This window comes from Cuculus canorus, chromosome 4, assembly GCF_017976375.1.
Source record: "Cuculus canorus isolate bCucCan1 chromosome 4, bCucCan1.pri, whole genome shotgun sequence".
In the NCBI taxonomy this organism is placed as follows: domain Eukaryota; kingdom Metazoa; phylum Chordata; class Aves; order Cuculiformes; family Cuculidae; genus Cuculus; species Cuculus canorus.
In genome coordinates this window covers 10612756-10635758 of record NC_071404.1, presented here as the reverse complement: position 1 = coordinate 10635758, position 23003 = coordinate 10612756, and the positions used below count along the sequence as shown (strand labels likewise).

The following is a 23003-nucleotide window of genomic DNA, read 5'->3' as shown; positions in this document are numbered from 1 at the left end:
AGGAAGGCACAAATATATGCATGATCCATGTATAAAACTTTGATTGCTGAATTAGTTAGAAATAAGCTACAATTTTTGTGGCTATTAATAAATAGTTCAGGGAAATTATGTTGAAGCGTTGGTCACTGAAATAGCCACAGCTTTGTATCTTTCCTCCACAGAATAGGAATTGGAATTCATGGAGGAATTTATGGCAAAAGAAAGAAGCTGTAGCACACCACCTCCTTGCATCAGTGTTTTAACACCTAATTTACACCCTCCCTTCCACCGCAATGTGTGTACTTTTAATCACACTAATTATAAACTGCCCACTTGCTGTGATGCTGCAAATCAAGATATGCAAAGAGAGCTACACAGAAGTTTGAATAAAATAATAATGCTGCTCCATCTACTCCATCCCACAGAGCCATGAGACACCAAAGCCATACATCTCTGCAATCAGGAGTAGAGTGAACTCATGGAACACAGCAAGGACGTTGCCTCAGCTGAGATCTCTGCAGCAGAGAGAATATTTAACCAGGCACCTTCAGATGCTCTGCAGGAGTGGAGGATGCTTCTGCTCTGCCACTGCGTGTGCCGCTGGGGACTGCGAAGGGCAGAGGATATTGGAGCAGAGATCAAAGGGATGAACGCTTGCTACAGGAAAAAAGGGATAAACTACTGCTAGAGGAAGGAGAGGTGCTTCATCTTCCCCAGGAGGCAAGAAGAATCCCTCTCTATACGTGAATGGATTTTGTGCTTTCCCAGGGAAACAAGTTTCCATGTAAATAATTGAAATGTTTTTCAAATCGACGTCTGTGGTTGCTCTCAGAGAGAGATATCTGAGACTGCTAATCCCCCGACCTCTGTTACCCCTATATTAAACCAGTAGCATAACGATACTCTGCGATTTCTCTGTGTAAGGATTCTAATGCTAATATCCTTTTCATGCAATCTGGGAAAAAAAACAGGTTTACAAATAAGCAGTTTCTCTTTCACACTTCCATTCATAATGTATCCGGTTTTATCTGCCCTGTCTACAACCTTAATGTCTAATACAGACCCCCCCCCCCCCCCAATCAAGTCTGAATCCACATTATGTGGGTAACAGATTTACTAGTGGGAAATAAGGCTTTTAGGTTTATGTTGCTGGTGTAGCGAAAGGCTTTACTGAATGAAAGATGTTGTAACTATTCGGTATCTTTTGTAAACAGTCTGAGAGACTTCCATCTAATTCCTAACAAAACCAGAAGAATACATCACCTCACTTCTGTATTCATCACCCACCACTGGCACGGGTGGAACCACTCTCTGAAGTGACATATCAGGGGAAAGAACTCTTGGACTGAATCTGGACACAGCACTGGAGACTCTCCTTGGTACAGATGGCAATCTTCTCCTACGGGAACCCCTAGGCCAGATATTCCTGTTCCTCTCACCTTCTCAGAACCCTCACAGAGCAATGGCAGGAGGGCTTGGGATGTCAGAAAGAGTATGAACCAGCCCTACATCATTTCATGGTTAGCAGGCCTTAAGTCAGATGTAGAAGCTGTTATGAATTTGGTCTTCCAAGGAAACAGAACAGCACACAAATGACCAAGCTGGCTTTCACATCATCAGACAAAAGATTGGAAAAGGGACATAAAATATTTGAAGGTTAAAATGTCCTCACATGCCCAAAGCCTCAATAACATGCTCTTGACCTAGAGAATAAAATACATTTAAACAGAACATACGAATTTAGTATTTGCTGCCACCAAGTGTAGATCAGACACAATGTAAGGACGTTTCTACAGCTAACAACAGCTTTTTAGACAGCATTGCATCAGATGTAAGCGTTGTCCCAGAGCTGTGTCACCACCCTGTGGGATCTAACTCAGCAGACTGAGGTTGGAGCTCTTCAACCAAAATGCAACAACTCCTTGCAGCAGCTATGGCCCAGCTAAGATGACCCATCTGATGAGCACCAACACTTATCCTTGGTGATTCCTCTTTGTGATTCCCCTTTGCTGCCTGGCTGCTCACACGCAACTTGCCTGCAGCCACATCTCTGCATTTTGCTCTGTAGTTCCAGTTTCTGGCTCATGATGCTCTAGCACTGGTCCCCACTCCAGAACTCAGCACCATCCTTCCCACTCATTTTCACCCTTCAGTCCAGACATTGTGGCACTGTAAACATCCCAGAGATTACACATTCCACCTGATCCCTGGGCCATGCTTCTTACCTGGCTTCCTAGCCCAGGACTGATCTTCCCTGGTTCTGAATTTGAGCTTCACAAACTTTGATATCTGTTTCATGTTTCATATTTTCTCCTTTTCTCCTTCAAAAATAGGATCTATAATCAGACTCCAAGTGAGAACAGCTTTCTGCAATTGTTGCATGCTTCCTCCTGTCAAAGTGTCAAACCTAACTGCAGACCAGAGGGTAGTTCTGGTAGATTTCAGGAGAAGAAGACCAAGGGATTAAACGAAGGGACAAGGAATCTTCCATCAGTACAGCCTGTGTGTGTGCGCACAGCCTTCTACTTTAAGAAAAATTGATTGCTGGTTAACAGCAGGTTATTTTATTGCATTACCCTGGTTGTCAATTTAATATTGATTAAAGATGAAATGAGTCATCGTTACAGAACTTCTTCTTCTTGGGTAAAGATGGTATAGCACAAAGAAATACTACTTCCTTAGAGGATAAAACCAGCAGTGTAAAGAAATGGCATGTTGCTCACATGTATTTTGAAAGGTAACTATTCCCTATCTGCATGCAAGGGTGTGAATAATTTAAAGTAAGAAATAACAAAATATTCAGACTCCTCTTATTTAAGCCTTAAAAAAGCAGTAGGAAAAGGGTAGTCGCATTCTTTCTAATACAGGTTGCTGGTCTAGTTTAGAGACAGCCATAAATTTAACATTAGAACCAGGGATGTAACAAGAAGCAGCTTGGACCGTAAAAAAGCTGTCTATAGACATACAAGATATTCTAAAATAAAACAAAATTTATTTTGATGTGTTAAACCTTTAAACCTTCAGAACACTGAAGATGCTACATTTTCCACAAAAATGCAGTTGAGTGTTCCTTATGAAATAGAAGAACTCATATATAAATGGGATGACACTCTTCAGGAGTGACTTCTTTCCTGCAGAGAGGGCAAGATACGGTATTCAGAAGGGCAGTATGCAGGCAGCAACAGCAGAATACATGTCCACATCTTGTTGAAATAAGCTGCTTTCCCTTTCACACAATCTGGAAGAATATAAATCACAACAAGTGTTTAGAATAAAGAATTGACCTTTGCTGATCTCTTGTCATGAGGCAAATAGGACTTGGAACATCTAGGATCACCACATTGCTACCACAATTACATGGAATGCACTGATCTTTTAGGGCAAGCCTGGTAAGCATCTCTCCCTCTACATACATAGCACAAAATGATGTTGAGTTACAAGCTAGTTTCACTGTCAAACAAAGCTCTGCATTGCAAACCAACTGTCTGTAGTGCCCCACCTAACCCAAGAGAGGTTCCGTTGGCTCTAAGAGAGACCAAGACCTTAGTACTTTCTTTAGGACTTCTAATGTGGCCCTTGTCTTTGTAGCACCACTGAGAGCACACCAGGAGACACAAACCACTCCTTTGAAAGGCTATTGCAGGCAAAGGATGGTGGCATTTGTCACTCCTAACTGAACACACCACAGCCAAGAAATACGTCACCCCAGACCTCTTTGACAGTTGTGCCACAAATTAAAAACATATCATGATGGTTTGCAAGTAGGAAAACTAGTTCACAATTCTATCATGAAGCTATGTGAATATGTTTATGTTCCTGTGTATTTACCACAAATTCAGAAAATTATTTCTAGAAGTTCTGTATACAACTTGTTTTAAGAATTGGGTGTGCAATGAGGAGTACAATACTTAATGTGCTCATTTTGTTTTTGATCTGGAACCAGAGACAAAGTTGTAAGTACAAAGACCAAAAACTTAATTGCAGGGAAGCTACCGCTACCAATTCCTTATATTCCTCTGGGCAGCATGCTGCTGAAAGGTCCAGAATTCTCAAGATGCCAGGAGGAAATTCTTCCAAACATGTAAGAAAAGGAGAAGATTGCCTATCTGTAGCACAGGTTCTCTTAAATACATGCTCTCTCACACATTTCCTTTCCCACGTCACCAGTTTCTGTCCAAAACTAAAGGCCAAGTACCACAGTTTTCTATTTGCATCCCAGACACCTACAGCTGCACCTGAAGCCTCAGTCGATCTTATCCAATCCCTAAATTAAACACCAGCATAAGCTCATTTGTTAGAAAACTAGAAAAATATGAAGTTAAACAGAAAGCAACTGATTTACTCTTAACCCCTCATTTTTCCCTCCTTTGTCAGTGGAGGGATCAAAGCAGGCTATGAGCCTGTGCTGCGATTAAGAAACATGGAGAGCACGCAATTTGAGAAGGATGTGCAGGTCCTCAAACGTGTCCTGAGGGGGGCAACAAATCTGGTGACAGCGCTGGAAGGAATGTCATGTGAGGAGCAGCTGAGGACTTTGGGCTTGTCTAGTTTGAGGAAGGGAGGTTGAGGGGCCACCTCCTTGATCTCTGCAGCTTCTTGACGAGGCGCAGTGGAGAGGGACTGAGCTTTTCTCCCTGGGATCCAGAGATAGGATGTGTGGGAACGGTTCAAAGCTGTGCCAGGGGAGCTTTAGGCTGGACGTGAGGAAGCATTTCATCACCAAGAGGGTGGTCGAACACTGGAACAGGCTTCCTGGGGAAGTGCTCAATGTCCCAAGCCTGCCAGTGTTCAGGGGCTTTTGGACAGTGCCCTTGACAGAATGCGGTAACTTTTGGCCAGACCCGCAGTGGTCAGGCAGGTGGACTGGGTGATTGTTTTAAGGCCCTTCCAGTGGGAAAGACTTTTTAAAAATAACAAACGCTTCCATGTGGAATCACCTCAGAGGTTTTCTCACCACCACCTGATGTTCTCACCTGGGTTGAAGACAACAAACGCTCAAGGTTTGCTTGCGAGCAGAGAGAGTCAGGAACTGACGTCCAGTCTCCTGCATGCCCAGTGCAGGACTCACCTGGGCAACCGCTAACATAACAGTCCATGTCCAGGCAACGGGAGGTCTCCTTACATAACCCATCTTGAAACAGTTCAAGACAGGTAGTCTTTCTCTTTCCGGGAAGTCAAACTGTTTCCCAGCAAAGCCAGCACAAGCATGGAGAGGTTAGGGAAGAACAATGCAACCAGAGGATGCAGCAAGGCATCAGGCTGCTGCAAACAAGGTTCAATGGTAAACACTGACACTTGATGAGCGTTAGTAGCAGAAACAGTGTTCAGAAGGACAGCTCTCCTCGCTCTGCAGCTCTGTGGGTTCCTCTTAAAACACTGGTTCTAAGACCAACTGAATGAATAAGACTTGAAGTCAGCTGCTAATACAGTGTATTTGCACAGCAAAATGATCCTGGTGGACATGCTCTATAAACTGCTCACACAGCCACCAATAAATGGCCTGAACAGAATCTCCTTCGCTTCCTTACAGCAGAGAAACTTGATTAAAAAAAAGGGAGTAAGAAAGGCAAAGGAGAGGGACCCCGTCATCCCCTCATCCCTCCCATCCCAGGCTTCCTCCTTTCCCCCTACGACACACACTGCCATGAAAACTTAAAAGCTGTAGGATTTTGGGTCTTTCTCCTCTCCCAATCAATTGCTACAGTGAAAATAAAAGAACAAGGGCTTCTGGTTGATCAAATGGATAGTTTTATTTCCAACAAGAAGCTGTTTACGTACCAGCAGAGTGCAACATAGGTGGGACAGACAGACAGGAATACAATTAAATACAGGAAAAATTGGACTATATACAACAAGACAGACGTGTACAGAACAGAAAAGTCTTTCTATAACCTATCACTTCTTGCCCATGTAAAACATCACTGGAAATCAAACCTAGCGGGGTGCTTGAAGTTTTCTTCCCTAAGAAATAAAGTGTGCAATGTGGTTTGATATTTCTCCATCTTCTGTGGCTTACAATTCAACTTGAGATGCACAAAACTTGTGGTACTTCACAGGGCACACAAAAGCTAAAAAGTTTCTTGGTAAATAGTTTCTAGTTTGTGGGATCTAAATTTCAATTAGATCTGTTGAGACACAAAGTAGAAAGGGAGACTTGCAGGGAGGGACGTGTGCCAAGTCCTCTCGGGCTATGGTTTGTACTCTGTGAAAGTTTCACAGATACCCGACTCGCCCTCACCCTCAGAGTTAATCCCTTGACATCCTCTTCTCATCATCCCGCTTGTGCTTAAGCCATCCAAGGGAAACTGGCCATAAATATTTATCCTCTCCTTTTTAAGCAACTGGGATTAAGCTGCTTCGGTGGCCCTTACATATCTTAACAGTTTTCATGTTGGGCTGGCTTCTCTCCATGCTTTAAGCAATCTTTAGCGCTGTTGCAACATCTCCATGGTTTTTGGGACCCAAGTGCCAGCCTGTGCTCTCACTGCACTATCCCCAGCATGCTGCAGACCTTCCTTGCAGTTTGTTACTGATGGGAGCACACAGGAACCAAATGGCTTCAACATTTTAGAGTTTCCAGATGGCCACAAGGCAGAACCTGCATAGTCCTCACAGCAGGGCTGAAGCAAAGCTATTCAAAACCAGGGTGGGGAAGGGATTGCATTTCTTCAGCTAGCCTTTACGGAAAAACGTCTCTGCATTACTACATCCAGAAACATCCTAAGAAACACCCTCTACTTTTGGGTTGCACCTCCCACAAAGAACTTGACACAGCTAATTAGAAGAGCTGCTTTAATCAAAGGCTTCCTACACTAGCACGGGTTAGCACAGACACATCAGAACTCAATGTTAACTAAATGCACCCCACAGCTGTGCCTCACCAAAGCACAGCATGGCGCTTCTAAAGGCTTCCATAACCAAGCAACTGCCAAAAGGCACTTGAGGTTTAATTTTGGACATTGGTTTTAACAGGCCAAATTTTAGCCTTCCTCGATGCGACTGCTGCAGGTTGTGGATCACAGAACACTGACTTAATCTCATCTACATGAAATTACTATGATCCTGTTTGTATCAGCTCATCTGGGATTCCACATCTGCTTGCAGGTTTTAGCTATTAGGGGTTTAATGCAGACATTTCTAAGTCAGTCCTGGAGAAAGAAAGAAGTGATTGGGTTACAGCGGATAAACTGGAGTATTCCTGCCTCGCTGATCTCCTAGGACGTTTGCCTCACTTCTCTTGGTTTGTCAAAATGCTCATCTAAAGAAAGCTGGACAAGCCTCAGGGCAAAGGGAGATGCAACTTCTCTCTCAAAAAGCTGCCAAGTCAAGACTGCTACTAAACATCTTGTAAAGCTCCCTACTTCCTAAACCCCTGGTAATACAATTACTGAATTCTTGATCCTGTGCATCAGGCTAAAACCAGTCGGGTGTAAATACAACAACTGCCGAGAACAGCAGAAGTGAATGTACTGAACTTGAAGCATTATGCTGGGCACATGGGCACACTCGATGCAGCCAGCACATCTGTAGGCAAGTCTGGTATTCGGCTGACAAGGGGAAAACACAAAATTTGTTTCTTATTTATCACCAGCAAGCCTAAAGAAGACTCTCTTCTACTTGGTTATCAGGAGAAAGTGCTAGAGAACAGTTATAAACCCAAGAGACCATCTCATCCCATTAGAAATTAAATTCAGTGTGGTGATGCCAATAGAGGAATTCTGGGCAGTTAAACCATTCCCAAAAGTCTTTTTACATTGTAGATGTTGCCAAGTGTCGATGTACTTTGGATCTCCCGGAGTTTATGAAGTCATCTACACATTCAAACCTGCCGCTTATGAAGACCCAATTGCTGGTTAAGAGTGGGTTATTTTATCCCATTCCCTGGTTAGCAATTTAATATCGATTTATAATGAAACAAGTCATCATTATAGCACTTACTCTATGTGGGCAAAGATGGTATAGGAGAAAGTAATATAGTCATGAGCTTCTTGGACGATAAATCCAAAAATGTGAGGAAAAGGCAAATTGCTCATCTGTATTTTGAAAGCTAACTATTCCCTATGAGTATGCAAGGGTAGGAATAATTTAAAGAGTAAGAAATAACAAAATATTCAGACTCCTCTTATTTAAGCCTAAAAAAAGCAGTAGGAAATGGGTTAGCTGTCTCCTTTCTGATAGAGGCTGCTGGTCTGGATAGAGACAGCCGTAAATTTAACTTTGAAACCAGGAACATAAGAAGCAGCTTGGACCATAAAAAAGCTGTCTATCTATGTACAAGGTATTTTCAAAAGAAAAAAAAAATCAGTTTTATTTGGATGTGTGCACAACCTGCTGCTATTTAAATCTTTAGAGCACTGAAAACATGACATTTTCCCCAAAGTCCAGTTCAGTCTGTCCTGAGAAACAGAAGCACTCATATATAAATGGGATGATATTGTCTGTGAGTAAGTTTCTTCCTGCAGGTTGGGCAAGAGTTGGCATTCCTAAGGGAGTCACGGAGGCACTGACTGCAGAAGACGTGGCCGCATTTGGTTGACACAATCAGTCGTCCACTTTGCACAATCTGGAATAAATCACAACAGGTGTTGGCTTCTTGGCATGAGACAAATAGGACTTGAAATATCTAGGATCACCACACTGCTACTACAACAATGCGGAATGCACTATCTTTTAGGGCGAGCTTGGTAAGTATCTCTCGCTCTACATACACAGCACAAAATGATGTTGAGTTACAAGCTAGTTTCACTGTCAAACCAAGCTCTGCATTGCAAACCAACTGTCTGTAGTCCCCCACCTAACCCAAGAGAGTTGCACAGCACACCCTCTGCCCCATTCTTCCTCCGACAAAAAAGAAACAATGGCAACATGTGGCTCCTTACCTCCGAGTAGCCATCCATGCAAATTGGACAGGTAATGGTACCAGACGGCCTGGCAGGAGAGAGAACAAAACCAGAAAGAAGATGCATCCATTAATTTTGCAGTGCACTGAGGGTTACCCACAAATAAAACATCTTGTCATCATGCAACTGCATAAAGTAGCCAGGATGCAATTCATCTGAAGATCCCTGTGTATCTATAACTCTCTCAGTTCGTTTCATTCAATAAGTAGTTAGGGCCTCCCTTACCTAAGAAAAACTGAGGCGCTGTTTCCTTTAGGAAGGAGGTGCAGTTCCACATCTTGCTCTATTATCACAGGTAACAGCAGTCTACAGCACTGTGCTGTGCACGTATGGTAGGATCAATCTTCAATGGGACATAACAAAGAGTTTGGGAAGAAAACCATCTAGCTGTCCTCTCTAGAAGGGAAAGCTTCCCCTTCAGAAGTCAGAAGTCAAAGCACCCCCTACTTCAATCTAGCAATATCCCAGCCCAGTAACATTCATACCAAGGAACTCCTCTAAAAAGTGTAGGGCAGGAACACTACCATAAGGAAATATTCAAACATAAATTTCTAGTTCAGAGAAGGAAAGACTGACTTGGTGGCTACTACCAAGCTGTGGTTGCAGATGTAACTCTCCTGCTTTCAGCCTCCAGGACAGCTGTATTGCACGTACACTTACTAAGAGAAATAGGTATTCTCTGCAAGAGACTTGTCATACCTAAAACGCTGAATAATACTTTATCAGAAAGTGAAAGATCTTCCTGCCACTTTTATTTACAAATTAATTGCTATTTGAAATGAAAGCAGTAAGCTGCTTTCATAAGTCTTCACCATAAGCACTTGTCTATTATGTCATCACCTCTGCTAAGCAAGTTTCTAATTTATTAATTATACTGAAATAAAACCCATGAGATATCTTTTATCTTGTAATCTTAAATTCGAGCAGTGAGCACTACTATTTTTGCATACATAACTGAACACCATTAATTCTCCCATTTTTGCTACTCAATTTCTTTATGCAGCAGGTATAACACCAATTCAGTAATTGCAACTGATGACAACCTTCATGTAAGCAAGAAAAACTTAATAGTGTTAGAGAGCTGTCTACAATGTAACTGTCGTCTCCAGCACCAGTAGTCTTTTGCCAATACTAAATAATGTAGCACTGTGCTGTTTCAGCCTTACCATAGCAAAGCAGAAAGGCACATTCTTTAAGAGAACCTTGAGACGAAAGGAACAAAACATTATTTTTTTATGTTAAGTAATTAATGGGATTTATTCGCCTACATAGTTTAAAGGCGAAATTTAAAAATCTACAAATTCATTGGCAAAATGCACTATGTTTTAGAATAGTACAAGACATTTAGGTGGCATATTTAAGACCTGATACCTGAAATACTCACACAAAAGTTCCACATCCAAGTTCTCTCCTACATTGCCTTCCAGTAATCTAAAAGGCTGAAAGCACACCAGCTTTATCGAACCTTCTATTACCCCCCCAAAACACTTTAAAAAACATTTATACCACAATTCTCACATTTATCTTCCCTAGTCACGTGGGCATAACGCGATGCATCTTTCTTCACATAATGGAGTGCTCCTACAGCAGGAGTTTACTGTTTTCTCTACCCGAACAGTGAGATTGTCATCTCGCATGCCAACATACCAGAGAGCTCCATGACATACATATACAGAACAAGAACTGGCTATAACAGTATTACCTCCACAATTGCCTTGCAAGTGTTCCTTGGGAAGAACAGTCACCGCTCCGAGAGAAAAAGGCAGTTAACTGGCACAGTGTGTAAAAAAAGGTAGTGAATGAATAATAGTTTTTACTGGAATTTGCCAAGCTGCCTTGATACCAAGCCTCATCTACACCAGTGAAAATGAAAATATTTCCAGATCTATCATCACTACCAGAGTGATGCATGAGAAGTAAATAGGACACATTATGAGCTACAGCCTGTGACTAATCTTCCTTCCTCGCTGTACCTCCACACGCTCATCTTTGAAGTTCTATACAAAGTTTTACATCAGTCTTGGGCTGGCTTTTTATCCTAAAGTACAAATGGTATCATTTTGTCATCATGCAAAATGTGATGTTGTACTCATTGACAGTGGAAACTAACTAGAATATGCACAAGTTAAGACTTCAAAAATAAGTCAGGCTATAGCAATATAACTTTGACCTGTACAAGAAAAGCAAAATTCAGTGTTTGCTAGGTCATAAGGCATACGTACTTTGAACTTGCAGTTTCATCCTCCAGTGGTCCCAATTCTTGAGTCACTTTATCTGTCATGTACACATCATTATCTCTTGATTCATCTTCATCATCGCTACTCAGTACACAGCTGTCTGACTGCCGCTGGCTTCTTAGCCGGAGATTTCTCCTTTGTCGTTGATTCTCTGCAATTTAATTTTGGTAAGTTAGATATATTATTATACATATATCCCAGGAACAATCCTTGAAACTTGTGATTATAAATATGCTATAATGGTTTATATTTTAAATGGACCATATTCAGCTAAGTTAAAAGGAATAAACAAACTAGACACTGTAAATATTCTGCTACATTTTGACACAAACCATTTGCTCTAGTCACCTTACAAACGGCTGAAAAACTATCTTAAAGATTCTCTGTGTTTTAATATATAGTTACATTACCTGTGAATAAATCTACCCTGCAAAGGGAAGCTACCTCTACCAATTACACAACATGCTTCTCTCTAAATTGTAGAGATATGGATTTGATGGGTGGACAGTACGGTGCATAATAAACTGGTTGGATGGTCATATTCAGAGAGTAGGGGTCAACAGCTTGATGTCCAGATGGAAATCCATGACAAGTAGTGTCCCTCACTGGGACCAGTGCTCTTTATAATCTTCATCAATGACAGACTGCGAGATTGAGTGCACACTCAGCAAATTTGCAGATGACACCAAACTGAGTGGTGCAGCTGCCACACTGGAAGGATGGGATGTCATCCAGAGGGACCTGGACAGGCTGGAGAAGTGGGCCTGTGTGAACCTCATGAGTTTCAACAAGGACAAGTGTAAGGTCTTGCACCTGCGTCAGGGCAATCCCCAATTTCAACACAGGATGGGGGTGATGTGATTGAGAGCAGCCCTGCAGAGAAGGACTTGGGGGTGCTAGTCGATGAGAAGCTCAACGTGAACTGGTAAGGGGTGCTTGCAGCCCAGAAGGCCAACTGTACCCTGAGCCCCCAAAAGAAGCGTGGCCAGCAGGTCGAGGGAGGGGACTCTGCCCCTCTATTACTCTGTGAGACTCAACTTGGAGTTTTGTGTCCAGTTCTGGAATCCTCAACATAAGAAGAATATGAAATTGTTGGAACGGGTCCAGAGGAAGGCTACAAAGATCATCAGAGGGCTGGAGCACCTCCCATACAAGGACAGGGTGAGAGAGTTGGATGCAGTTTGTCAGCCTGGAGAACAGAAGGCTCAGAGGAGACCTTATAGCAACCTTCCAGTATCTGAAGGGAGCATACAAGAAAGCTGGGGAGGTCATGTAGTGATAGGAAGAGGGGTATGGATATAAATTGGAGAGGGGAAGATTTAGACTAGACATCAGAAGGAGCTTCTTCACAATGAGGGTGGTAAGGCACTGGCACAGGTTGCCCAGGGAAGCTGTGGCTGCCCCATCCCTGGAGGTGTTCAAGGCCAGGTTAGATGGGGCCTTGAGCCCGTGTCTGGTGGGACACGTCCCTGCCCATGGCAGGGATGACCTTTAAGGTCCCTCCCAACTCAAACCATTCTCTGGTTCTTACTAGCAGAGAATGCTACTGTGCCATGTTGAGGAACTGTGACAATTGCTGTGTGATATGAGACAAAGAGAGAGGACTGAAGATAAGTTTCCAAGTAGGAAGGTGAGACAGCACATGCAAAACAAAAAGGTCTGGTAAAACACAGTACTTTGTTTAGAAAGTCTCAGAAGTGATGGAAGAGATGTTTAAATCTAAAAACGTAAATTATGGAGCTACTGTGGGCTCTCACTGCTCTATCCAGGTATGATGCTAAACTGTTCCACTTTTTTTGGCCTGTGTTAAGCCACTCGAAGGGAGCTTCTATAAAATGAGTCTTTTTAACAATAGAACTTGGAAATTATAAAAATTCTTTACGTAGCATCTCCTTTCACATTTTCATCATCTTCCTCCTGAGTTGAGGTAACCTGAAAATGGAGTCATATTGCCCAAAATAAAAGTGGAATTAAAAAAATTTAAGTGCCTGGTCTGTAAACCCCAAAGGTTAAAGAACTGCTGTTAGTTTTTAACAATTAGAAACTGCATGTGTTAATTATCTCTGCATCTCCAGCGTACATATAACAACAATCAAGCACTAATAAATTGACATAAATAGCTACAAAAGTAAAGCTCCTTCCTCCATAAGTATTCAGCTACAACTTTTACTGCAAGTATTTTTTACTTGCTCATTCAGAGCACAAAATAGATGCCATTTAAACACCAACTAAGAACATACTAAACCATCTCAGATATAATCAGAACAAAGTCTGAAGGATGTAAAGGATTAACTTACTACATCTATAACTATTGTAACACTTAAAGTAAGAAAAAAAATCCACACTTGTTAATATTGTCAGTACTAAATTTGAAACATGTTACACTACATAAAGAAAGTACTATAACCACAAAAGCCCTTCTTCTTTATTTCCTTTACTGCAACACAGGCTAAAAAAGCCTTCTGACATTTTCATATCCAAAGCAGAGTCAAGTGCTGAAAGTGATAATGAAAATTATTGCCAACTTAGGGCTTATAGAACTCCTCTGTTTCAAATTAAAAAAAAAAAAAAAAACCTATCTGAGCAGCCGCGATGCATTTTCTTTCAGATACTTTCTACAAGCTCCAAGAGTGACTATGAAACACAGTGTGGATCCATTCTCTAAGACAATGGCCAGATATTTTAGTCCTGTTCTTTGTCTTTGGTAAATGCACTTTCAATCCATGCTGCTTAAGATTGACAGAAAAGAAAGAAGATTTAGTTCAGGACAATTTGATTATCAACTGTAAAGCATGAACTCACCTTCAACAATCTTGCATCGATGCATATGGGAAAAGAGAGAAAAGAAAAATGCAATTAGACTTTGGTATGCACCCCCAGTGTTACACACAAACACCAGATATGTTAAGAATGTTAAAAATACCAGTAAATTAGCTGTTGCGCTGAAAACAAGTAAGCAGCTGCTCCTGGTTCTGCTCACACTGCTGCAAAGGGGTAGATGTGAAGGCAGCTTAGGAACCACCTGAACACCCTCCTAACTGCTCCCAGTATCATGACCCTAATTTTATTTAGCCTGGGGCAGATTCTTCTCCTCTTTCTCCCCTAAACAGGCAGCTTTAGGTGTGAGATCCAGAAACACTGGATAAGTTAAGAACTGCTGAAGGAAAAATCCAGCCCCTGAGCTGCTCTTGTCTTTGGTGCAGCTGGGGCTGGGGCAGTGCACATCATGTTGTAATATTTGAGGCCCTTCCTTTGCAAAGGCTCAGGAACGAGAGACCAGGAGAGACTCCCCATGCTATTCCTGCCACTTGTTTCTGGTCCTGCACAGCAGCAGTGGCCTCCCAAAACTAAGGTTCTAAAGAACACTTGGACTGGATCGAATACACAGCTTTAAAAAGAGCAGTAAAAGATAAGTGGATTGTCTTAAAGACTTCTTGGAGTAAAAAAACTGAAATAGTTTGTGCCACAATCAGCTACAGTTGTGCTTAGCATCTCTGGCAGGAGATCCGTAAACCAATGCTGCATATAAAGCTTTTGCCTTTGTGAAGTCAAAGACTTCATCTCTGATCCCCTTCACTTTTTATTTAAATCGTTGGCCTACACCTTTGATATACGTATCACAACTTGCACTTGAAATTGTGCCTCCTGATGTTATGCTACCCATGACTGGTATCTATTCTCCCCAGGCTCTGCAGCAACAAGCTGTTTTAGATCACTCTTCCACTATCTGCAAGTACATCCCTAGAGTAGCTTCCGTGTTAACCTGTAACACATGGCTTTCATGCAGGGACAAGTCAAATTTTAACCTACAACTTATCCTTAAAGACAGATTCTGTTAGGGAGCACAATGCAGACCTAATCCAAGGACAAGATGTAGGTAAGTGAGCTGTTCATTACTTACCACAACAGAATCATTGTGAGTTAGATCAACGACTACAGGATCAGAAGATTCACATGTGAGATCTACTACTTCTTCACCAGCTTCAAAACACAATGTTAAAACCAAGATCAGAGAGCACAAAGGAGTAAAATTTTCTGTCACTATGCAACAGAGTGAGGTAGGATTCAACCTATCCCTCCTGTGTTCAGGAACAAATCCAACATTTCACTCAAGCTTTGCCCTCAAAAGGCCACATGACAGCAGAGGTAACGCTCTTTCTGCAAGTTGCAACGCAAGAAGAACAGCACTAGAGCTCCTTATACAGGTCTGTGGCATGACAACAGCTTGTGGGATTTACACAGCAACAGATTATTCATCTCGCAGAGAAGAATGTGGATCACGCACAATAAAATATCAACTATATAGGACATAATTTTACAGTACTATGCTCTAAGTGTCCCTGTCTCATGACTCTTACAGCCTTTCATTGTGCAATGCACAGCAAAAACTGAAAAAGTGATATCACTACCTGGAAACCAACAGCTGCTTGAAATCTGTCCTAGGATTTCAGAAGGCAAGTTAGATTTCTATGGAGGAGGTGAAGGAGGCTGCTTAAATTCAGATACTTTTCTAAAAACGTGCTGGTCAAGTAATAGCCTCTTCGTTGAGGGATGAGGCATAAATAACGACAAACTTCGAATTTAAAACATGGGAGTTCCCAAACAGAGTTTGCCCCTCTCTGCAGTGGCAGCTGCAGTAACTCTCAGCTCATTGGACCAGACACTCAGATGGCTGAGCAGCACGCGAGTACCCTTCTTACACAACTCATCTGGTGCATGTAGGTAATGTACTGCCCCTCACGAACAGACTAAAAGAGTGCTCAGGGGGCTTGTGTATCGATGTCATACCAGATGCTTTCTAACAGCAGAGGTTTCCCTTTCTCCACAGAAAAAGATCCAGAAACTGGCAAACATACCAGTCAAGTGGGACTCTAACCCTCCAGAAGCAGTTTTCATTTCTTCCCAAGTTAACACAACAGCTTACCACTTTCTTCAAGTTCAATTGGCTCTGCTTCTGAAGCCCTTTCTGTGGCAGAAGCCATCATTCTGCTTCGTTTTCGAGCTTGCCTGGAATTAACTGCTCCTCCACGGCGCTTCCGTTGATTCTAAGAGAGAGCAAAGCCATAGCACTTTCTTTAGGAGTATTATATATTTATGTGGCCCTCATCTGTGCAGCACCACTGAGAGTACACAAGGAGACAAAAAATGCCCCTCTGAAAGGCTGTCATACACAAAGAATGGTGGCATGTGTCCCTTCTATCAGAATGCATCGCATCAGAGACATACACCACCCCAGACCTCTTGACAGTTGTGCCACAAAGAAAAAGCATAACATGATGGTTTGCAAGTGAGAAAACTACTTTACAATTCTACTAGGTGTCAGCTTCCAGGCAATCATTGGAATGAGTCTGACCTAAGGTTTTTGTTCACATTGTAAGTATTTCTTAAGTATTGTGAGTACTGAGAGAGAGAAAATATCTTAAGTATCAGGGAACATGAAGTTACATGAACTTTAATATGCCTACGTTCCACTGTATTTACTACAAACTCTGACAATCCTTTCTAGAAGTACTGTAAACATGTTTTAAGAACTGGGTTTGCAATGAGGAGTAAAATACTTACTGTGCTCATGGTGTTTCCTAATTCAAACCACAGACAAAGTTGGAAGTACAAAGACAAAAAAACTAATTGCAAGGAAGCTATTGCTACAAATTCCTTATATTCCTTTTGGTAGTACACTGCAAAAATGTCCAGAATTTTCAGGATGCCTGGAGGACGTTCTTCCAAACCTATAAGGAAAGAAGAGACATTACCTCTCTGTAGTGCTGGTTCTCTTAAATATGCGTCCTCACCAAGATTCCCGTTCCCAAGTCACCAGTTTCTGTCCAAAGCTAAAGGGCAAATCCCAGAGTTTGCTATCTGCATCTCAGACACCTACAGATGTGCCCAAAGTCTCAGTTGCTCTTACAGGTTTCCTAAACTGAAGACCAGAACAAGCTTATTTGGCAGTAAGCTAGAAAAATACTAAGGAATGCCAATTATGTTTAACAGAAAGCAACTGACTGACTTTCAAGGTAATGTTTGTGTGTGGGCAGGAATCACTGGGAACTGAGTCATAACCAGACATTATCAGAGAACAGAAAATTCCAGATAAAGAGTTTTGCTGTCCAGATTCCAACAGGTGGAAGCCGAACAGCTCAAGAGACATCTAAAGCAAGCAAAACAGAGAAATTTCAGTTTAGAAATACTCGTGGATCTGCATGAGCATAAAAGCGTACAATAACTACTATGTGGCAACTGGTATGCATGCCCCTACCCACCAGGCAACAAAGTGGGAAGAGGTGAACAGCAAGCATAAAGGCAGTTATGGGGTTCTATTATCCTTAAAGTTGCTCATAGTAAATTTATCCCGTGTCTAACACACAATAAGGAGCTATGAGGAGAGAGTGGAGAGACCAGTTAAAAAACAATTATGGTAAACCAGAACTGTCTTCCTGATACTGACCTTGATCTACGCCTCAAAGACCAGCAAACACACTGTAATAATCTATGCTTACATTAAGGAACACTGAGACCATGCAGTGGGACAGAATGGCACTGGTAGTCTACCAACCATGAGTTAAAGGACGTCTGACTGATTTTTTTTTCTTCTTAAATTTTCCCTGTATTTCTTAAATCAATTACTTTAAGAGACCCCTTAACACTGAATTATGACATTATTAAAACAAATTGTGTTTGAGAAAAATCCTTACACTAAATTTGGTACTTCTCTAAGCCCAAAGACTTACGCGCAGTAATAAGAAACATAATACACCATTCATCACTTCACTGATTTTTCATTTTAAAACTGGCACTGAATTGCAATAGCTAAAATGAAAGTCAACATGCTTCTTTTATTTTTTTCATATTAGACCTCTTGCTATATGCCAGACTCAACAATCACAGCGGCAGATTCTGATCACAGTACATAAGACTTTCGGAACACTTATACATAAACATAATGCTTTTTTTTAACACAGTTTTTTTAAAAATGTAAACTTACACCTAGAATCGCTAGGTTAGAAAAGACCTTTGAGATCATCAAGTCCAACCACACCTGTCCACTACTAAATCATATCGCTGAGCACCTCATCTGCTCCTCTTTTAAACACCTCCAGAGATGGTGACTCAACCACCTCCCCGGGCACCCTGTGCCAGTGACTGATAACCATTTTGGTGAAGAAATTTTTCCTCCTCTGACACAACTTGAGGCCTTTTCCTCTTGTCCTACCTCCTGTCACTTGGAAGAAGAGACCAACATCCACCTTGCTACAATCCCCTTTCAGATGGTTGTAGACAGTGATAAGGTCTCTCCTCGGCTTCCTCTTCTCCAGGCTAAACCACCTGAGTTCCCTCAGCCGCCTCCCATACAGCTTGTTCTCCAGCCCCTTCACCAGCTTTGTTGCCTATCTCTGGAGACACTCCAGCAGCAAAGTGTCCTTACTGTAGCAAAGGGCCCAAAATTGAGCATGGTATTCAAGGTGTGGCCTCATCAACACGGAGTACAGGGCCAAAATCATTCTCCTGGTCCTGCCGGCCACAGGGTTTCTGATACAGGTCAAGATGCCATTGGCCTTCTTGGCCACCTGGGCCACTGCTGACTCACATTCAGCCGGCTGTCAAGCAACACCCTGAGGTCCTTCTCTGCCAAGCAGTTTTCTGTTACTCCAGAGTTTTCCTCACAAATGTGAGGAAATCACTATATCTTCTAACCTGGGATGTAGACAACTAAGGCCCAGAGTTTGCTCCCTACCAGAGAAAATGGGCAACTGACTGTCATTTTCCTGCATCTCCGGTGCAGGACTCGCCTAGGCAACCATTTCCCTAATAATCTGTGTCCAGGTAACATGAGTTCTCTTTGCACACTTCATCTCACTGTTCTTAAGGCATAGATTTCATTCTGTCTGTTAAGGAAGAAAGCTTTTCTGCCAGCCTTACCAACATGCTTGGAAAGATTCTATTTTACTCATTTCACTGAACTTTTGTGATAGGGAGCAAAACCGTGCCTAATTCCACAGTCACACAAACCAGACAGACTGTTCTGTGAGCATGTTTTCTAGGAACTATAGGAGTTACTTCCTCCATATGTTTATTCGTAGGTTTGATTTTGGAGCTTTTTGGAGGCAAGGAGAAGAAGGAGCTGAAGCAAGAAGGAGGACACCCAGCATGAGGGATGAGGAAAGCAAAAGAATCATCCCTAAACCTAGCACATCCGCTCTTTCAAACTAGTTGCTCAAAGTCAAGCTATCATTTTCATCTAACAGCTACAACTGAAACTGGAAATTACTTAGGCAAAGCAGTTTTACACACACAGCAAGAGGATGAACAGGACTGAGCAACGTATGAGCTGTACTAAGAAATTACATCATCAGTTTATTTCATCGAGAAAGCCAAGAGACATTTTCCTTGACTCTCATCAGATATGAAATTGGAAAAAATATTTGGACATTAAAAAGCTGGAAAATATTACCAGATACACACATCTGAGGATTATAAAGAAACAAATTTTATATAGCTTATTTTAAAGTACAAGTTGTTAAAATTGTTTTTAAATATAACTTCTAGAGCAATCCAATACACTGATGTATCCACACTGCTGGAAGACAGCAAAACCTAAGTCTGATGTATTCACTAGACAGCACGCTTTGGGATGAAAAACACCCATGAGGTTTCATGAGACTCCGTACTTTTCTTATATAACACTGAATACAACCCAGTGCAATGGTACATTGAAAGAGCAATATTTTTTTCTCATCAGGACAAACCTCTCCTGTGGGGCTATGGATTTCCACGTTTTTGGCATACTTGGGAAACTTTATCAAAAGTTAATTACCTGAAACGTAAGAATGGGTAGCAAAAATAAAGCAAAGCTTATTTTCTTGAACACACCACAGCTCAAGATAGTAGTGCACAAGAATAAAAGTAAACAAATAAGTTGCAAGCTTCACACATAGAGATACCTTCATCAGTAAGAGTCCTTTAAAGATTTTCAGAACCTCAGTAGCTCCCAATTCAAACCCAGCACCAAGACTCCCAAGACTTGATAATACAAATCAGAGTTACTGTATCAACCTCAACCCAAAAGCATAAAATAACTCCAACTGAAGCTGTTAGCTAGATGCATTAAAAATTCAAAATTCTAGAATTAAGACTGAAAAAAAACCCAAACAGAACTTTTTTTTTTAATGTGACAAATTAGCAGATCAAATTAGTAAGGCAACAAACAGTTTTGACTTTTACAGACTTTTCATTGCATCACTGCAGGATGACACCATCCCAGAAAAGGCCACTCCCCCTTCCTCTCAGACGCAGGGCTCTGCACATGCAGTTATTGTTCCTGTCATTTAGTTCTCCCAAGGGCGTAAGCAGTGTTATCCTCATAAGAAAGTTCAAGGTTTATTCCAGCTAGCTTACTAGCTTCTTAAGGACTATATCCACAGAGCTTTCTCTATACAGGTAGATACTTGAGAAAAATAAAGGTACAACAATCTAAATTAAGAATGTTTACACTAGGAGTAAAAGAATATTGGCTTCCATAATCCTCATTTAAATCTCCTTTTAATTTCTTCCTCTATAAAAAGCTAACATTCTCACTGAGTTCAAGTTGACCTAATTTAGCATGTTTGAATTACAGTTCAAAACCAATGGATTCCCTAGACAACATAAACTGAAAACATTTCTAACACCATTCTGAAAACAAAGGTTTGGTCTTCCACATACTTGAATTGAGCCAAAATTAGCCTAAGCAAGAAGTAAACATTTTTACCATGACTAACACATACAAGACTTCAGCTCATTATCATTCTAAACATTACCAATACACTGAAGTAACCACTTGAAGAAAGCAACAACGTCAGTCTGTCTGGTGTGCGCAAGGCACAGGCAAAAAAACCTGTCTAGATTGTATTCGTCAAAACATGATATGCTATGCCTTAACGACTTTGCTTCTCATTTCCACTCTTAAGATCTCTCTTTGCACTCATAACAACAGGAAACGGAGCATCAATGATGCAGCATATAAAAAAAATTCTGTGGTCAGAAGATGCACACACCAACCAAAAAGGGCAAGTCATAATATTTCTTTATCACGGTGAACAGTAATCTGCCATTTCACTCTATCAAACCTTTCTATCTTGTGTATTTCCAGTGCCTTTAAAGACGCTCTCATTTTTGCACTACACCAACTCTAGTGAAAACAGAAGCTAAGTATTTTGTTTTTTCCAAATTAGGTCAAACAGTACAATTCTACAAAAGCTTGGCCAGAGACACTATAAAACCAGTAAAGATGAGAGATAAATACCCTACCATATAAATATACCAGCCTGCCCGCTCTAAGCAGTCACTTACATCTACAGGCAAACAAAACAAGACATACGTTTATGAGCAGCCTAACCAAAAAACCCCTAAACCACCCCCACCTCCAAAACCCAACCAAACCCAAAACAAACCAAAGAAGTTAAGGAAACATGCCAAGAACAAATCATACCAAAACTTTAAGTTGGTCAGACATCCTGTGTCAGAAAGAACAACAAAAAAAGAGGAAGGCTTGACAGAACAAAAGCTCCTCATTGCTCTTACGCGCAGGTTTCTCTGCGAAAGGCTACAGCTTGCTTTCAATACTCCCAAAATCAGATACAGAAGAAAGAAGAAAGAAGTTGAGTCTTTTCTCATCCTGTGAAAAGGATGGGGGTTGCTGAGGTAGGAGACTGAGAATGCCGTCACCTCCTCCCCAGCATTCTCTGAGTCTCTTTTTGGGCAGCCCTCGCAGGGAGCACCGCCTCTGACTTTATCACTGTCTACAACTGCCTGAAAGGAGGGTGTGGAGGTGGGTGTTGATCTCTTCTCCCAAGTGACAGGCGATAGGATAAGAGAGAATGGCCTCAAGCTGCACCGGGGAGGTTGAGATTGGACGTCAGGAAAAATTTCTTCACAGGAAGGGTACTCGGGCACCGGGAGAGGCTGCCCAGGGAGGCGGTTGAGTCACCATCCCTGGAAGGATCTAAAAGAGGGGTAGATGAAGTGCTATGGGATATGCTTTGGTAGTGGACAGGTACGGTTGGACTTGACGATCACAGAATCATAGAATGGTTTGGGTTGGAAGGATCTTAAAGCTCATCTATTTCTAACCCCCCTGCCATGGGCAGGGGCACATCCCACCAGACCAGGGTGCCCAAGGCCACATCCAGCCTGGCCTTGAACACCTTGACGTTGATGGCTTGGATGAATTTTGCTCAGTGAATGTTGCCAGAAGCCTGACATGGCACAGGGGGTATGACCCCAAAGCTCACACATGCAGCAACGTGGTACAGCAACATCACAGAACACAGCATAAGCACAGTCCTGCCTCATCAGCCCCTTTCACAGAATCATAGAACGCTTTGGGTTGGAAGAGACCTTAAAGATCATCCAGTTCGACTTCTTGCTGTGGGCAGGGATACCTCCCACCAGATCAGGCTGCCCAAGGCCTCATCCAGCCTGGCCTTGGAACACCTCCAGGGATGGGGCACCCACAACTTCCCTGGGCAACCTGTTCCAATGCCTCACCACCCTCATCGTGAAGAAATTCCTCCCTGATGTCCACTCCAAACCCCCTCCCTCCAATTTACACCCCTTCCCCCTCGTACTATCACCGTGATCTCAACCCAGCGATTTAACGACTCCGTGGCCCGGCCCTGCCCGGCGAACGCGGGGCCAAAGCAGCCACAGGCCCCGGCCCGGCCCGGCCGCGAATCGCAGCCCCCCTCAGCCCAGCTCCCGCCTACTCCCCAGCACTCACCTGCCGCTCCAGGAGTCGTCGCGATCCCGCAGCCCCCGGGCCTTGCGGCACTCACCCGTAGCGCTCGGCCTGGCGGCGTCACGCACCGCCCTCCGCCGCCGCCTCGCCATTGGCTGAGCCTCGACGCTCTGC

At 42.4% G+C, this 23003-nt stretch overlaps 1 protein-coding gene across 2 annotated transcripts; it reads right to left on the bottom strand.

Moving 5' to 3' along the window:
• Positions 1-5712: 5712 nt before the first annotated feature.
• Positions 5713-23001, bottom strand: RNF4 (ring finger protein 4). Of its 2 annotated transcripts, none has more exons than XM_054065866.1 (8): positions 22872-23001; positions 16679-16845; positions 16041-16161; positions 15018-15097; positions 13919-13928; positions 11102-11267; positions 8859-8907; positions 5713-8542 (listed from the first exon to the last, which is right to left on the bottom strand). In XM_054065866.1, exons 2-8 carry the CDS (start codon positions 16685-16687, stop codon positions 8393-8395), a joined length of 585 nt encoding a protein of 194 aa, XP_053921841.1. In that variant the 5' UTR covers positions 16688-16845; positions 22872-23001; the 3' UTR covers positions 5713-8392. The 2 variants fall into 2 exon arrangements, with proteins under 2 accessions (XP_053921841.1, XP_053921842.1); XM_054065867.1 differs by lacking the exon at positions 22872-23001 and adding an exon at positions 21582-21782.
• Between the last annotated feature and the right edge of the window lie 2 nt (positions 23002-23003).